The sequence below is a fragment of the Alosa sapidissima genome, chromosome 8 (assembly GCF_018492685.1).
Source record: "Alosa sapidissima isolate fAloSap1 chromosome 8, fAloSap1.pri, whole genome shotgun sequence".
Classification (NCBI taxonomy): domain Eukaryota; kingdom Metazoa; phylum Chordata; class Actinopteri; order Clupeiformes; family Clupeidae; genus Alosa; species Alosa sapidissima.
Window position 1 is genome coordinate 21,417,880 of NC_055964.1, and position 17,355 is coordinate 21,435,234.

Consider the following 17,355-nt stretch of genomic DNA (forward strand, 5'->3'; position numbering starts at 1 on the left):
TCCTCGGGAGTGGGGTGTACCCCCCGGCCCCCCCCACCCACCCCATTGTTGGCTGGACAGCACCCTCTCCTCTGAAGCACTGGTGTTTTTATGGGGCGCCGTGCTGACAATCACACATTCTAATCAGATTAGGCAAATATATACTTCAAAAAGCAATGCGCTGTGACATCGGAGGGGGTGGGGTGGAGCACGGGCAGGCAGCCATGAAGTGGACACAAAGAGGGAGAGAAAAGAAACAACAACAGAGACTTTTGAGACCTGAGCAGTGATTCAGACGTGATTCGCATGGTGGAATACTCCTCCCATCCCCTCTCATGTTGAGTGAGAAAAGGCACAGAAAAGCATGTCACATACACATGCAGGAAAGCGTATTATTAAACAATATATTGCCCTACTGCGCTGCTGAGGTCATGTGGATTTATACAAATATTTTGTCTGTTTTGGGGCATTTTAGACTAAACTAAGAAGAGCGTGTAACTCAAATCCAAGAGCTAAATGCTTTTATTCACAGAACCATGCTCAGTTATAAAGAAACTGTATACTGACATACAGTTCTTCCTTTAGTCAGATTCATCTCTGTTAGTTACATTACTTGTTATGGTCCTGCCCAGTACTTCCAGATCCTAGTTCATGTTTTCCCTGTGCTCCGTATTCTGTTTGCCCACTCCATTGTTTATCCAAGAGCCTGTGCTTCCTGGTTCCTAGCAGACTGACGGATACCTGAAACTAACCCAAGCACTCCTACCTGCACGATCTGCTGGCTCTCACTTTAGCAGCCAGTTTTGAAGCCCTGTTGGCATCTCACCTAGTGCTGTTCTGAAGCCATGCTCAGGTGTTTCTGAACGTGTGAGTATTAATATGATCTGTTTTGATCTTGTGCTTTGCCATTGGGACTTAAACAACTACTTCTACTTCTCCACAGGTCTTGAGTTTGGAATACAGAACTCCACCACACCCCTTTTCTCACCAGCTCTGCTCAAAGTTCATGCTTTACTCACTGAGCAAATAAATTATTCCATTGAACTGATCACACCTTACAGTTCAACATCATTGTTTATGACCAGTTGGATTTGTCACCATGAAAGGACTGTGTGTTTTTCTTGTGCTTTTTGCACTGTGCGTTGTACCTACGGTAAACTGTGGAAATATCTTGGTCTGGCACACTGAAGGAAGTCACTGGATCAACATGAAACCTGTGCTGGACACGCTGATTGAGAGAGGTCACAATGTCACCATGCTGTTTCACAATGCCTCAATGTTCATCGATCCCAAGGAACACGCACAGTACAACCACCACCTGTTTAATGTCTCAATGTCCATGTCTGAAATTAAGGACTCTTTTGAAAAGATCTTACATTTTTTTATGTATGAGGTTTACAGCGGGAACTATGTGAAGATGTATTGGAAGCTCTATGAACTTTTGGAGCAAAATTCGGCTATTGGCCTTAAAATGTGTGATGGCATTCTGCGGTCCGAAACTCTCATGGAAAAACTGAAGCAGGGCAAATATGATCTTGTGTTCGCTGATCCTGTTTATCCCTGCAGTGAACTGGTAGCTGAGATTCTGCACATACCCTTTGTGTACTCTCTGCGTTTCTCAATAGCCAACACCATGGAGAGACTCTGTGGAATGCTGCCCGCTCCACCGTCATATGTTCCCGGCACTATGGTCAAACTGACTGACCAGATGACCCTCATTGAAAGAATCATTAATGTTGTGTTCTATCTGGTGCAAGACACAACATTTGGTCTCACGTGGAAACGTTATGATCAATATTACAGTGACATTTTAGGTAAGAGTCATGGTTGACCTCAAAGGTGCACCAAATGTGAGCACAGAGCTTAATTGTGCCATTTAGTGGTCGAATGTAGAACTGCACAAGATACTACAGAGGAAACACAGCATTCTCAATTGATCCCACCCTTACCAATGTCCACCCTTCTCTGCCCTACAGGGAATGCCACCTCTTTCTGTAAGCTAATGGGCAAAGCTGACCTCTGGTTGATTCGGACATACTGGGACTTTGATTATCCCCACCCCATCCTTCCTAACTTCAAATACGTTGGAGGAATTCACTGCAAACCTGCCAAACCCCTACCAAAGGTGAGTCTGAATTCACTCTCTCACACATCTCTTTGTAAGTCTGTTTAATGTGCTTTCTTTTGATGAAGTTTCCAAATACCATATCATTAGGGCTGCTTATCCATTCCACTTTCATGTAAAAAGGTACTAATTACCTGATGTTTTCATTCCACAAGGACATGGAGGAGTTTGTTCAGAGCTCCGGGGATGATGGGATTGTGGTGTTCACTTTGGGATCAATGATCACAAACCTCACCAAAGAGAAAAGCAATGTCATTGCCTCTGCCTTGGGGCAAATCCCACAGAAGGTTGGTTAGCATCAAAATCCATGGCAGGTCTAACTGTTGAATTTTACCTTTTACCTTTAATGATAAACTGAATTATAACAGAGAGTGGCATCACTTTTTGACACATTTGTTCCCCCTTTGCATTACTTTGCAATGTGCAGGGCAGTCATTAATGGAATCCTGCACTGTGAAAATGATGCTAGAGGGATATCCAGTGCAATGAAAGGGGCAAATACAAATGCTAGCAAAATGGGGCTTTAATGCTTTAAGGAGCATCTCAATAGTGCAGTCCACATACAGTAGATGTAGTGTCATGCATAAGGAAGGTTTGTCTGTTGTCCATTTATGGTGCTGTGCTGGTCCTTACCTAACAGGTGTTGTGGAGGTACAAAGGAGAGAAGCCAGAGACTCTTGCTCCAAACACCAGGCTGTACGAATGGATCCCACAGAATGACCTGCTGGGTGGGTGCCATACAGTGATGGTGTGCTACTTATGTGTCCTGTAGGTCATCTGATAGACCATACAACAAAAACATAACCGTCATGGCATCAAGTCCCAGACACAGCACAGATTAAGAGCTGAATAAATGTTTAAATGACACAATGCAGCAACATTACTTTGTTTGTGTTTGCATTTGTGTGTTTTTGGTAGGACACCCCAAAACCAGAGCTTTTGTCACCCACGGTGGGACCAATGGGTTGTATGAGGCCATATATCATGGTGTTCCCATGGTGGGTATTCCACTATTTGGTGACCAGCCAGACAACATGGTGCACATGAAAGCCAAAGGAGCTGCTGTCATCATGGACTTCAACACCATGCAGGCCAAAGACCTTTTGGACGGACTGAGGACAGTGATCAATGATCCATCGTAAGGCTTAATTCATCCTCTCCTTGTTGTAGACCTTCTGTCTCAGTAAAGGTGGAATATTTTGATTTTGGTAGAAAAATAATTCAGTGAAATTATGGTTCAGAGGTAGCCTGGAAATCCAGACCAAAATCTAGAAAGATTTAAGGGTCTGGCTATGAGTAATGAAAATGTCCCAACTCGGGGGGCGTCACCAAGCATGCATTAGAAAATATCACTGCACGCAATTGGATAACACTACGACCAATTTTTACTGGCTTATTCCGGACGTCGACGTTGCAGCGCTGTCGTCATCTGTTTAGCTCGCCTCTGGTCCGCCTATATCAGATATACCGATGTGATTGGTGCAGCTTGGTTCCATGGGCATAGGTTATGAGCATCGTTACTCATTGCCAGAATGACTCGCTGAGCAAATTCAAATTGTGCTCTCGCGAGAACTCTGGATTTCCAGGTTAGTTCAGAGGTGCAGTCTACAGTTAATTAAGTGCTTTTAAACCAACAATGAGCTGCACCTAAACTAATTATTTTCTGTTGTAGATAAATCAGTCAATTATTTTCTCTGTTCCAGGTATAAAGCCAGTGCCATGAAACTGTCAAAAATACACCATGACAGACCCCAGACGCCAAGGGATGAGGCCGTGTTTTGGATAGAACATGTGATGCGCCAAAGGGGGGCGGAGCATCTAAGAGTACAAGCCCATAACCTCACTTGGTACCAGTACCACTGTCTTGATGCATTCACCATTCTTATTGGGATAGTTATACTGATTCTCTTTGTGGTTTACAAGACTTGCCAGGTTTGTTTCAGGAGGCGCTGTTTAAGATCAAATCAAAAGAACAAACAAGAGTGAATCAATTTTATAGGATTTTTTATTTGCATTTTCTCAGTGTATTTGGGGAGTTTTAAAACCAGATCTGGCTCCAAATAGCTGCAGCACTGTTTATACATTTTATTTACTTGAACTTTTATTTACTCAAGTTTTCTTGAGTTGGTGTCAAGGGCTGTTTTTCTCTTGCTCTGAAGTCATCTAAATGATTGTTTTTTATAAGTCCATTCCATCAGGTCATTTCCCCATACAATACCTCTGACATAGACACTGATCCCTTTTCTTCAACTCGTCCTCCATTCTCCTTAAAGACTGGCAGCCTAAATTCACATACAATAGAGGAAAACCACACACACATTGTAATGCCTTCATTAGGACTTTAACTCTGAAGAATTTACAGATCCAAACACTGATGGAAGTATACAAGTTTAGAGAGGTCTGAAAAAACAGAATGCTTTGTGCTATATATTTTTTCGCCAACTATAACACTGCAATAATACACATTGCAATCCAGAGCTTGATGCTTTCCATACCAAAGCTGCAACTGTTACTTCCCTGTGCTTTCGCCAACAGTCATGACGGGTGTGGATGTGTTGGAGTGGTGTGGTAGCAGTGGCTCCTGCCGCCATGTTGTGTATGCACACACACACACACACACCACACACACACACACACACACACACACACACACACACACACACACTCTTACTGGTCCTCTCCCTCTTCCACACATGCAAGTTTCCCTTTGAGATCAAACCAAATGAACTAACAAGCATGAGTGGTATTTGCACTGCATTTGTTTGCTTTTTAAATGCATTTTAAATGTATTTTGTATCTCTAAAACATAATATTATATTAAAAGAAACTGCAAAACTGTTTTTAAATATATTGCACTCTCTATCAAGGCCTGAAAACATCAGCACTGTCTACCCAACCCTAAACACCTTGGATTTTCATTAGAGGTAGAACTACTATTAGACCTTAGTGCATATACAGAATTTTACATGGGCATTCCAATACAGATTACAGTCAATATGTACACCTATGTTAGTATTTATAAGAATGTATGAACCCTAAGTAACACGTAGTGGAGGATCATTATTTGTTTATTATATTTGTTTATTATTATTGTGTTTCCTACAGTATTAGATAGAAATTATCAGACTATTGCACAACTATTCTAACCTACAAACTATAGCTACAAATATCGGTGTGTGTCCATAAGTGCAAAAATGGCAATTTCAGAGAATTGGATCATTAAAGTTTTAAGCTATTGCCCTTTTATGCTTTTATTTACTATTCTTTGCTTTTGTTTATGTCAAGTACCTTGAACTGACCCTGTGTATGAAATGTAAACTTGCCTTGCTTGTCCAATCATCCTCACACATCTTTGTGGAGCATCTTTGTTGATGACTATATATTATATTCATACTTTATATGAAATACGATGTCTGGTTCTCATGGGCCCACTGGTTTATGATGTCTGAGACGTCTGCTTATACAGTATCTGCATATTTTCCCTTTAAAATAATAAACACAAAACAAATAAAAGTTAAGTTCAAAATAAAGAGCAACTGCATTCCATGCACATAGCAGTCATAGGCCTGATATTGTCACTCGTTCATTTACCAGTGTCTTTTCCGAGGCAGTACGGCCTCATCTTCCAGCCTCTTTGGGAAGTGGCGTAGGCATGTACCAATGCATTGAAAGCATAGATAGTGATCCCTACTCTTGCTTGTTTGTCTGCACAACTAAGCACCTGTAACTCAACAGGTAACTAACACCGTACAAGCATCAACTGGGTTTGTTTTTAACAGATCTTAAATGTAAAATTCAAAAAATAAATGCAATATTAGACTTGTCACATACCCAAACACACTGTGCCTTTAAGTCGGACGGACGCCTGCACAAAGTTCATGCTATTTAGTAAATGTTTGAACAAAACGGATAGCTGCCAAGAGATACAGACACTGTTGATCCAAACCTGCTGGATTTGCCATCATGAAAACCAGACAATGTGCTATTTTAGTCCTTTTTGCACTGTGCGTTGTACCTACGGTAAACTGTGGGAACATCTTGGTCTGGCACACTGAAGGAAGTCACTGGATCAACATGAAGCCTGTGCTGGACACGCTGATTGAGAGAGGTCACAATGTCACCATGCTGTTTCACAATGTCTCAATGTTCATCGATCCCAAGGAACACGCACAGTACAACTACCACTTGTTTAATGCATCCATCGACATCTCTGAAATGCTGGAGTTTTTTGAGGAGTTCTTCCACTTTTCTCTGTATGAGCTTGGCCATTCGGGTTATGTGAAAATCTACTGGAAGCTCCATGAACTTATGATGAAAAGTTCAGACTTTGGCCTTAGAATGTGTGATGGCATTCTGCGGTCAGATACTCTCATGGAGAAACTTAAGCAGGGAAAATATGATCTTGTGTTCGCTGATCCTATTCATCCCTGCAGTGAGCTGGTAGCTGAGATTCTGGACATACCCTTTGTGTACTCTCTGCGTTTCTCAATGGCCAACTCCATGGAGAGACTCTGTGGACAGCTGCCTGCTCCACCGTCATATGTTCCTGGCACTATGGTCAAACTGACTGACCAGATGAGTTTAACTGAAAGGCTCCTCAATTTTGTGTTCTATCTGGTACAGGATGCTATGTACAGCCTTATGTGGAGACCATATGATCAGTATTACACTGAAATTTTGGGTAAGAGTCATGATCAACTTCAGAGGTGCAATAAGTCGGAGTGCAGCACATCATGTTCAGTGGGCAACCATGGAACTGCATATAGCTTCCAGCTGATCCCACCCTTACCACTGTTAACCCCTCTCTGATCCCCACAGGGAAGCCCACCTCTTTCTGTGAGCAAATGGGCAAAGCTGACCTCTGGTTGATTCGGACATACTGGGACTTTGATTATCCCCGGCCCATCCTTCCTAACTTCAAATACGTTGGAGGAATTCACTGCAAACCTGCCAAACCCCTACCAAAGGTGAGCCTGAATTCACCATCCACATGTCAATCTGTTTGAGCTTTTTTATTATTATGTGGTGATAAGTATGATTAAGGTTACGAGCATAATGTTTTCATCCCACAAGGACATGGAGGAGTTTGTTCAGAGTTCTGGGGATGATGGGATTGTGGTGTTCACTTTGGGATCAATGATTGCAAACCTCACCAAAGAGAAGAGCAATGTCATTGCCTCTGCCTTGGGGCAAATACCACAAAAGGTTGTATATTCTTATCAATAATGTGAATAATTTGTTTACACTCTTTCTAAAACACAAAGGGGCTTGCAAGTTGTTGCAATCCGCTTTAAAGGAACAATGCAGAAGTTTAATCTGGACACAGAATAAAATCAATATTGTGTTAGGATTGTTTTGAATATGACCTTCATTTGTTTTGCTGTATACTTGGTCCTTATGGCCTTACTTAACAGGTGTTGTGGAGGTACAAAGGAGAGAAGCCAGAGACTCTTGCTCCAAACACCAGGCTGTACGAATGGATCCCACAGAATGACCTGCTGGGTGAGTGTCATTTTTATGGGAGGCAGACAGTGATTATTGATGTGTCCTGTTGTTCATCTGATAGATTCCAACACTTTGCAATCATGGAAATTAAGTCCCTGGAAAACAATGCTGATGATACAATGTTATGCATTCCAATATAGGTAATTGTTGAAAAAACAGTAATCCTATCATTTAATGAAGTCACAAAATTATATTTTTCACTTCACCAGGACACCCCAAAACCAGGGCTTTTGTCACCCACGGTGGGACCAATGGGTTGTATGAGGCCATATATCATGGTGTTCCCATGGTGGGTATTCCACTATTTGGTGACCAGCCAGACAACATGGTGCACATGAAAGCCAAAGGAGCTGCTGTCATCATGGACTTCAACACCATGCAGACCAAAGACCTTGTGGACGGACTGAGGACAGTGATCAATGATCCATCGTAAGGCTTAATTCATCACCTTATTGTATATCTTCTCTCTCTAAATACATTAAACATTTTGATATACATTAGCCTGGGTTTTCCCATGCTGCCTTATGCGCGCGATTTTATTCACGCTGCTAGGCAGCCTGGATTCCATGGAGCAAATTTTCGCCTCAGTTATGGGACCAATCACAGAACTGAAGGAGGGCAGCAAGACAATGACGACACACCGAAGCCATTATGAGCTACGTATAGACGCATCTGATAGACATTCCTAGCGCCCAATAAACGGCTCTGGGCATTCGTAAACCACGTTTCAAATACGAGAAAATGAATGTCTAGTTCCCAGGCCCCATCTCAATGAGATGAGGTCTGACGTTAGCCAGGCTAGATATACATTAGTGAACTGATACAATTTTTGGTTGAAAATGGATAAATTCAATTGTGGTGCAGTCGCTTATCAAATAAATACTTTTAGACCTAAAATAATAATATTAGATCTGCAACCAATGATTATTTTCATTGTAGATTAATCTGTCGATTGTTTTGCTCGATAATTTAGTTGTTTGTTCTAAAAATATTGATCAGTGTTTTCCAAAGCCTGAGATGACATTGTGAAATGTTCTGTTTTATCCACACCCCAAAGATATTAATTTTATATGAGGAATAGGGAGGCAATAACTTAGTATTAATCCATTAATTGTTTTTGCTCTATTATAAATCATGGATGATAGTAGGTCCTGTTTTCTGTATAGTATGTCATAGTTCGGACAAATGAGAAGGTGCAAGAAAACAAGGATAATGTCCTGAAACAAAGAACCAAACTGTGTAAACAGCATTTTATTATGGTACTGTCTATAGTATGCCTATGTAGGCGTCAGAGTGACAACATTCAGCATTTTAATTTTTGTCAACAAAATAATTTACTGCATATGTGTTCCACAGGTATAAAGCCAGCGCCATGAAACTGTCCAAAATACACCATGACAGACCAGAGATGCCAAGAGATGAGGCTGTATTTTGGGTAGAATATGTGATGCGCAACAAGGGGGCCAAGCATCTAAGAGTAGAAGCCCATAACCTCTCTTGGTACCAGTACCACTCTCTTGATGTGTTTGCATTTCTGATTGGGATAGTTCTACTGGTTCTCTTCACCGTTTTCAAAACTTGCAAGTTTTGCTTTAAATTGTGCTGTTTGAGATCAAGTCGAAAAAACAAACAAGAGTGAATGATATTTGCACTGAATTTGAACATGTCTTTTGTATGTGGTACAGTAGATATAAAACCTAATCTTGTTCCATTCTTCAGACATGTTTAACCATTTTAATTGTTGCTTGTTTATGATGACCAAATTCTGATCTGTGTAATGCATACAGATTGTGCTTTATTCACGATTCAAGAAAATGTATGAAGGCTACACCATTAAATACTAATCATTATAGTGCAATAGCAGACATACGGTCCATATCACAAATAAGTGCCAAAACAAGTACTATAGAAGGACATAAACACATTCAAATACAGCTGCTAATTTCACTTACCTTATGTCTTGAATGTGACATTCATTACCAGATTGCAAGGGGTCTTGGTCCGCTGGCGTTTTGCTCATTGGTTTTCCAGCCATCCATTACGGGTGGCCTACAAAAACGCACCACCATTTTGCAAATTGTGGAACAAACCATTTTTACTTTTATTTAGTTATACTTCTTCATATTAATAATATTTTCTGTTTTGACCCTAATGTTCACAACAAATTAAATTAAAGATGATGGTGGTCCAGCAGCAGATTATAAGTGGCACTAATGACTGTTTACCACTCAGGTATCTTTTTGTGTGTTTAATTGGAATCCTGTCTAGTATTTTATGACTGCATACTGTATACTGTAGGCCATACATGTCTATATTGTCTTAAAAATAAATAAAAGTTCAAAATACCAAGCAAATTGAGGTCCTAAGTTACTGGTTAGATCTATGCATATGGTAAGGTCTGTAAAGAAATTTTTTAATTTGTTTGATGTGATTTCCTGTATTCTAGTGCATTTTGGGGATGGCCAATACTAAATTCAATCAGATTCATAGCCTACATCCTGATTTGTTGATATTGAGGCAATGATTCCATGCAAAGGCTTGGGCTTCAGGGCCCCCTGACCCCTTGGGCAACTGGGCCCGGTAGGCCCATGCAGTAATCCATCCCTGATGCACCCTCATCTCTTCCCAAAGAGTCTGGAAGGGGACACTCCACTACCTAAATGGAACAGACACCTCTTCAACTAATGCAATATCAAACATACAGCATACCTATAGTATACGTATGTACCTATATTCCTTAGGTAGAAGACACCGGCACACAGGTAAGAAATTAGGGTGGTTGTCAAGCTGAATTTTTTTTGTGTGACTTTTTGTGTGAATATCTCCACAACCACAAGGACCATATACATAAAAAAGGTATCAAATGAAAGCTAACACACATGGGCTGTCTGCAGAAGTGTCAGAATTGACATTCATTGTACAGTGTATGAGACAACAGAACTAGAACATGAAAAAAACAATCTCTGCCTAAAGAGAACCAGTTTTCAAAGTGAATATCAGCTTGGAAACATAGCATAATATCCCAAAACCTCTATCAATCAGTACCCCTATCTATGGGAATGAGTCAAGCCAAGTTTAAAGCTTGTAGAGAGAGACAGTGCAATACTGCACAAGTTATAATTCTTTAATGTCAAGGCGGAAATTTAGAACTGTAGATGGTGGTCTATGGTGCTATTTTACTTCATTAATGTACCAGGTTGTAACACAAATTATATTTAATTAACATATCACTATAGTTATTAATTCCATCCTAACATAACTGCTCTCTCACTTCTTTAGGGTAAGGGGTTAGTAACTAGTTAGTAGTAATAACTATATAATAGTCGTATGGCAAAGGTATGTTTTTCCCCATCCAAGCAGTGACTCTCAGGTAGGCAGCCAACAGAAGGCACCCAGGGACCATGTCCATGTGCTCAATCTGAGTCCTGGTCAGGGACACAAAAGAAGAGTTTACTGTTTTGATAATGAATACCTTCCCAATACAAAACATGCATGCATGCATCCAAGGGCATAATATAAATCTAATCTACAATACAGGAAAAACAATATCATGCCAAATAATCTGAAACAATATAGTTGCAAGCCTAGAAATCTAGACGCACCCTAGCGGCAGCTGCCAGGGCTAGTCTAGCAAAAGTTTGAACTAGCCAACTAGCTCCGCTAGTGGGAAAACGCATGGGACTCGTTCTAGCGCTGTCCTATTGCGTGCAGAGGAAATTTGAAAGACAACCGATTATCCCGCCCCTCGAACTGAGCACTGCGAACGGTGAGTTCCCAGACCCTACATTTTAATGTGGGTCTGGCTCGTCAGGCTATATAGTTGCATATAATGTGGCAAAACTCAATAATAATGATGTGAGTACCTGAGGACCCATCCACAGTTGCCCTTACCAACCAGTTGTGATTGGCACATGAAGGATGGAATGCTTGTCCCCCAGCTTTTAACCAAAGAACCTGTACAGGCCAGGTGCTTGGAGCTGACGATATGTGGATGCAAGGAAAGTGGAAGTCAGTGCAGTACCAGGCAGTGTCGATGTCAAAAAAGTGGAATATTTTGTAGTGGGGCATGTGGATGTGCCTGTGCAGCTCGGTGCAAGAATACTCAGGCACTCGCATCATTATTATTGAGTTTTGCCTTATATGCAACTACATTGTTTCATATTATTTGGCATGATATTGTTTTTCCTGTATTGTAGATTAGATTTATATTATGCCCTTGGATGCATGCATGTTTTGTATCGGGAAGGTATTCATTCTCAAAACGGTAAACTCTTCTTTTGTGTCCCTGACCAGGACTCAGACTGAGCATATGGACATGGTCCCTGGGTGCCTTCTGTTGGCTGCCTTCCTGAGTGTCACTGCTTGGAAAGGGAAAAACATACCTTTGCCATACAACTATTAGTTATTACATTACATTACATTTGGCTGATGCATTTTTAACCAAAGCAACTAACAACATGGTTAACAGTTTAAGCTTTATAAAGCAATTCTCTCAACACTTATAGGACCATTTTAAAAAGCTCTAGTACAATAAGAATAAGTGCATCAGTGAGTGCTGTTTTTTAAACAATCGAGTCAGGTGGAAAGTGCTAGTGTAACTTGCGTTGTGTTTTACTGGTGATACACTCGGAAACGATGATGGTAGATGAAGCAGGTTTATTGGTCTGCATGGGTCAGGAAATATAACATGAGGGAAGACAGTGAGATCTGGTCCGCCTGCAGCAGTTAACTTCTCTTCTGCTCTCAGACACAATTCTATTAGGCTACTACACTAAGTATCTAAGCATATGGTTATTTCATTTCAGGTCCAGTATGAGGTGAGGTGTGTCAATAAAATAATACAAAATAAATTCCAAAAGGGAATAATGTGGCATAAAAACATGAGTGTGAATGTGTAAATGTATGTAACTGTATGAGTAAACTACTTATATATCTAATCTGTTATATTTCTAATTAGATCTAATTATATTCTTACATGGGGGTGATCATCCAGTATGATAAAATAAATATAAACAGTAGAATATGCAAACATTCAATCAGAGAGTGAATTCGATATACCACATACAAATACAAACACTACTTCATCTATTTTCATTAGTAAACACGCAAAACAGCGCTCATAAAAAGGTAAACACTCCACTCTTGTGGTGATACAGCGGTACTGCATTTAGAACGCTACAAAGACGTTAATGGCTAGTCATTCTAGCTCGCGAATGCTAGCCATGCTACGAGTGAAACATAAAACATTCACGAAACATAAAATCAAAACAACAAATACAATCGGTTACCTGCATGGGTCAGGAAATATAACATGAGGGAAGACAGTGAGATCTGGTCCGCCTGAACAAAATAAATGTGATATTAAAATTTGCACTAAAGCCATACAATCTTGCTTCAAGGTCAACCGAAAATACAAAACCAAATAAAAGTTACAAGACAATACAAAACATCGCTGAAACGCGAGTTATGTGGATGAACATACATAATGATTTTAACAATAGATATAGGACATATATAATACAATTTATAACACTTTTAATGACTTTTAATGCGGACCCTCATTTGCCCAGCTTACCTGCAGCAGTTAACTTCTCTTCTGCTGCAGGACACCCACAATGCAACTACTGTACAGAATAATTCCAAAATAAAAGTCTTGACCCATTTAGCAGGATTTAACAATAACTATATGGAGCACTTTATTAACACCGTTACACTAGGATCAGCAAGACTAGTTATTACTACTAACTAGTTACTAACCCCTTACCCTAAAGAAGTGAGAGAGCAGTTATGTTAGGATGGAATTAATAACTATAGTGATATGTCAATTAAATATAATTTGTGTTACAACCTGGTACATTAATGAAGTCAAATAGCACCATAGACCACCATCTACAGTTCTACATTGCAGCCTTGCTGTATTTTTCATGTTCTTTACAGAAAATGAGCCATAGCCAATGACTTTGAGTAAGAAGAAATAATAAATAGCATATTTTTTCTTTTAGAAAACATAAAAAAATGGGTCCCACAGACCTGAACACCTTACAAGGGTTAATTGGAATTCTGTAGTGGGAGATGTTCATAATATGACTAGCTGTGTTAGTAGTATAGCTTTCTCAAAAAGACCATCCAGAGAGGGGGATGCTATCTCATAATTAATTGCTGTGTCCACCAGTCTGCTGATCAGTCAGTAGGTTCAAATAGCAAGTCTTTTTTCAGTGTTTAGAATGAGATGATGGTCATCACAACATTGAACAACTTTCTAACCTCCAACTATAGCCTGAAAATGGTATTGTCTGTATCTATATGTCTGTGTCCTCAGAAAGCTTGACAATAAAAGGTCTAGGATGACTACTTGTATGATCATTTGTATACTGTAATATGAAATATTATATTGATACTTGCTTGTCTGCTCAGCTCCAACATAAGCATCAAGTGATTCTTGTTAACAGATCCAAACTACAGGCAGCATTCAATATATTGTATACTTACATACTGTATTCCTAGATCAGATTACAGTAACCTCTGCTCACACAAGCACATACCTTACAACCCCCTTACTGCTCAAAGTTCATGCTCATGAGTAAATTATTACACAGAACAGGTCACAGCCAAGAGTTAGGCTACACATCACTGTTTCTGGAATACTGCCATCATTTGCCATCATGAAAGCTGGACAACATGCTTTTCTCGTGGTTTTTGCACTGTGCGTTGTACCTACGGTAAACTGTGGGAATATCTTGGTCTGGCACACTGAAGGAAGTCACTGGATCAACATGAAACCTGCGCTGGATGTGCTGATTGACAGAGGCCACAAAGTCACCATCCTGTTTCAGAATGCCACCATGTTCATCAATCCCAAGGAACACACACAGTACAACTACCACCTGTTTAACGTCTCCATTTCCATGACAGAAATAGAGGAGGTTTTTGACGACTTCTTGCAATTTTCTCTGTATGAACTCGACCATTTCAGTTATGTAAGGATTTACTGGAGGCTCTACAAAATCCTGAGTAAAGATGCCGAAATTGGCCTTAAAATTTGTGATGGAATTCTGCGGTCAGATGCCCTCTTGGAGAAACTGAAGCAGGAGAAATATGACCTCCTGTTCGCAGACCCCCTTTTCGCCGGCAGCGAGCTCCTGGCTGAGATTCTGGACATACCCTTTGTGTACTCACTGCGTTTCTCACCGGCCAACTCCATGGAGAGACTCTGTGGACAGCTGCCTGCTCCACCGTCATATGTTCCTGGCACTACGGTGAAACTCACTGACCAGATGAGCTTCACTGAAAGACTCGTCAATTTTGTTTTCTATCTGGTGCAGGATGCTGTGTACCACAGTGTATGGAGAAAGTATAATGAGTATTACAGCGATATTTTGGGTAAGAGCCAGTCGATTGCTCACTTCAAGTTGCAGGAGCACGTCCACAGACCTTGTCTTATAGTCTGCAAACTGACAACTACACAAGATACTGCGGTGCCCGTAGCACATCCTTTTGGACAGATTATGCATGCTCTACATATACAGTATTTTTTCCACCACGTGTCTCTACATGTATATTGTCTCTATTATTACTCCTATATTTTCAGATAAGGAAACATAGTTTTCCTGGCTGATTCCACCCTACTCTGATCCCCACAGGGAAGCCCACCTCTTTCTGTGAGCTAATGGGCAAAGCTGACCTCTGGTTGATTCGGACATACTGGGACTTTGATTATCCCCGCCCCATCCTTCCTAACTTCAAATACATTGGAGGAATTCACTGCAAACCTGCCAAACCCCTACCAAAAGTGAGTCTGAATTCAATATGTCTGCACAGGTCTGCTTGAATTGCTAATTTTGCTAATTTAGCTTTTCCTCATTGGCACATGCCAGGGATAGGGAATCAAATATCACATTATGCTAACATTTAATGATATTATATCCTCACTAAGTCATATTTTATAAACATTTTAAAATAACGAGTTGGCTGCTGCATGTGACATGACAAATGTTATTGTTTTGCCTCATATTTTTTCTGTAATGACGATTGATTACTAATAGGTTTATCTGTAGTCCATTACTAGCTGTCTGTATTCTGAAGTAGTCAGACATGTAATGTTTTTCCCCCAACAAGGACATGGAGGAATTTGTTCAGAGTTCTGAGGATGATGGGATAGTGATTTTCACTTTGGGATCAATGATTGCAACCCTCACCAAAGAGAAGACAAACATCATTGCCTCGGCCTTGGGGCAAATCCCACAGAAGGTTGTATAGCATCTGTATCCATTGCAGGTCAAATGATTCCAAATTCCCTTAAATATGACCTTTTTGTTTGAAGTTAAGTAAGTAATGTTCAGCCATCTACATTTCTGTTTCTGTAGGGGTGGGACATGTCTCCACTCTGGGAGAGATCAATCCTAATACTAACTCAAACCCATAAACACAATGTGTAAATTTTGAAGCAGCAAATCAATAAATACATGAGCACACTCCCCACTTTCTTGTAAATGACTGTTTTGGATCTAAATTGGCCTCTCATTTAATGTGTCCTTACCTAACAGGTGTTGTGGAGGTACCAGGGGGAGAGGCCAGAGACTCTTGCTCCAAACACCAGACTATATGAATGGATCCCACAGAATGACCTGTTGGGTGGGTGTTATGGAAGACAGTTATTATTATTTCGTACTGATGTCTCCTGTTGTCTGATAAATTACACACTTAAACACTTTGCATTCATGGAAAGTCCCTGGAAAAGTAAATTCTGATGGCATATTGTCATCCAATGTATGTACATTAAATGATGAAACCATAATAACTACTACTATTTGATGGCATCAAAATACAGCAAAATTATAATATTTACCAGGACACCCCAAAACCAGGGCTTTTGTCACCCACGGTGGGACCAATGGGTTGTATGAGGCCATATATCATGGTGTTCCCATGGTGGGTATTCCACTGTTTGCTGACCAGCCAGACAACATGGTGCACATGAAAGCCAAAGGAGCTGCTGTCATCATGGACTACAACACCATGCAGACCAAAGACCTTGTGGATGGACTGAGGACAGTGATCAATGATCCATCGTAAGCTTTGATTTCTTTTTATTTTAACATGAGATATCTGGTATAGATAAACATACAGTAGATTTGTTAGATATTGGTAAGTGTATAAAGTAAAGGTACAGTAGACCTATTTTTGGTGTTTGTGAATTGGTACAGTTGTTTCAGGTAAAAACAAATAAAAAATAATGTTTTAACTTTGGCTGACTTCTATTGTTCATCTGTTCCACAGGTATAAAGCTAGCACCATGAAACTGTCCAAAATACACCATGACAGACCAGAGACGCCAAGGGATGAGGCCGTGTTTTGGATAGAACATGTGATGCGCAACAAGGGGGCCAAGCATCTAAGAGTAGAAGCCCATAACCTCTCTTGGTACCAGTACCACTCTCTTGATGTGTTTGCGTTTTTGATTGGGATAGTTCTACTGGTCCTCTTCACCGTTTTCAAAACTTGCAAGATTTGCTTTAAATTGTGCTGTTTGAGATCATCAAATCGAAAAAACAAACAAGAGTAAACTATTTCATTTCATTTTGACTTTTGAAGCACTGTACCCTTTATTAATTTGTTTACTTCAGCTTTTGTTGAGAGCTGCTTTTCTGATGCTTTGAAATCCTTTCTGTAATTTGTTGATTTTGGCTCATATTGGTGACTGACTGACAGTGACTGATGATTGTATGTAGGCCATGCATTCAATCTTT

General features: G+C 40.3%; 2 protein-coding genes and 1 long non-coding RNA gene across 7 annotated transcripts; 2 read left to right on the plus strand and 1 right to left on the minus strand.

Moving 5' to 3' along the window:
• Positions 1-139: 139 nt before the first annotated feature.
• On the plus strand, positions 140-5,530 carry LOC121715106 (UDP-glucuronosyltransferase 2C1-like). Of its 3 annotated transcripts, none has more exons than XM_042100476.1 (7): positions 140-846; positions 923-1,793; positions 1,956-2,104; positions 2,260-2,391; positions 2,745-2,832; positions 3,023-3,293; positions 3,808-3,931. In XM_042100476.1, the coding sequence occupies exons 2-6, from the start codon at positions 1,079-1,081 to the stop codon at positions 3,244-3,246; spliced, it is 1,308 nt and encodes a 435-aa protein (XP_041956410.1). In that variant the 5' UTR covers positions 140-846; positions 923-1,078; the 3' UTR covers positions 3,247-3,293; positions 3,808-3,931. The 3 variants fall into 3 exon arrangements, with proteins under 3 accessions (XP_041956410.1, XP_041956407.1, XP_041956411.1); XM_042100473.1 differs by having other exon boundaries at positions 502-846; positions 3,023-3,242; positions 3,808-5,530; XM_042100477.1 differs by having other exon boundaries at positions 513-846; positions 1,605-1,793; positions 3,023-3,242; positions 3,808-5,530.
• Positions 5,531-5,965: 435 nt separating this feature from the next.
• Positions 5,966-17,191, plus strand: LOC121715105 (UDP-glucuronosyltransferase 2B15-like). Of its 3 annotated transcripts, XM_042100472.1 has the most exons (8): positions 5,966-6,785; positions 10,765-10,767; positions 14,366-14,989; positions 15,250-15,398; positions 15,725-15,856; positions 16,153-16,240; positions 16,458-16,677; positions 16,886-17,191. In XM_042100472.1, exons 1-8 carry the CDS (start codon positions 6,068-6,070, stop codon positions 17,169-17,171), a joined length of 2,220 nt encoding a protein of 739 aa, XP_041956406.1. In that variant the 5' UTR covers positions 5,966-6,067; the 3' UTR covers positions 17,172-17,191. The 3 variants fall into 3 exon arrangements, with proteins under 3 accessions (XP_041956406.1, XP_041956404.1, XP_041956405.1); XM_042100470.1 differs by lacking the exons at positions 10,765-10,767; positions 14,366-14,989; positions 15,250-15,398; ... (2 more) ...; positions 16,458-16,677; positions 16,886-17,191 and adding exons at positions 6,923-7,071; positions 7,178-7,309; positions 7,519-7,606; positions 7,819-8,038; positions 8,966-9,958 and having other exon boundaries at positions 5,993-6,785; XM_042100471.1 differs by lacking the exons at positions 5,966-6,785; positions 10,765-10,767 and having other exon boundaries at positions 14,917-14,989; positions 15,198-15,398.
• LOC121715107 lies at positions 12,249-13,320 on the minus strand. The gene is made up of 2 exons (XR_006033529.1): positions 13,185-13,320; positions 12,249-12,949 (listed from the first exon to the last, which is right to left on the minus strand). It is a non-coding gene; the product is annotated as an uncharacterized LOC121715107 (long non-coding RNA).
• Positions 17,192-17,355: the final 164 nt, after the last annotated feature.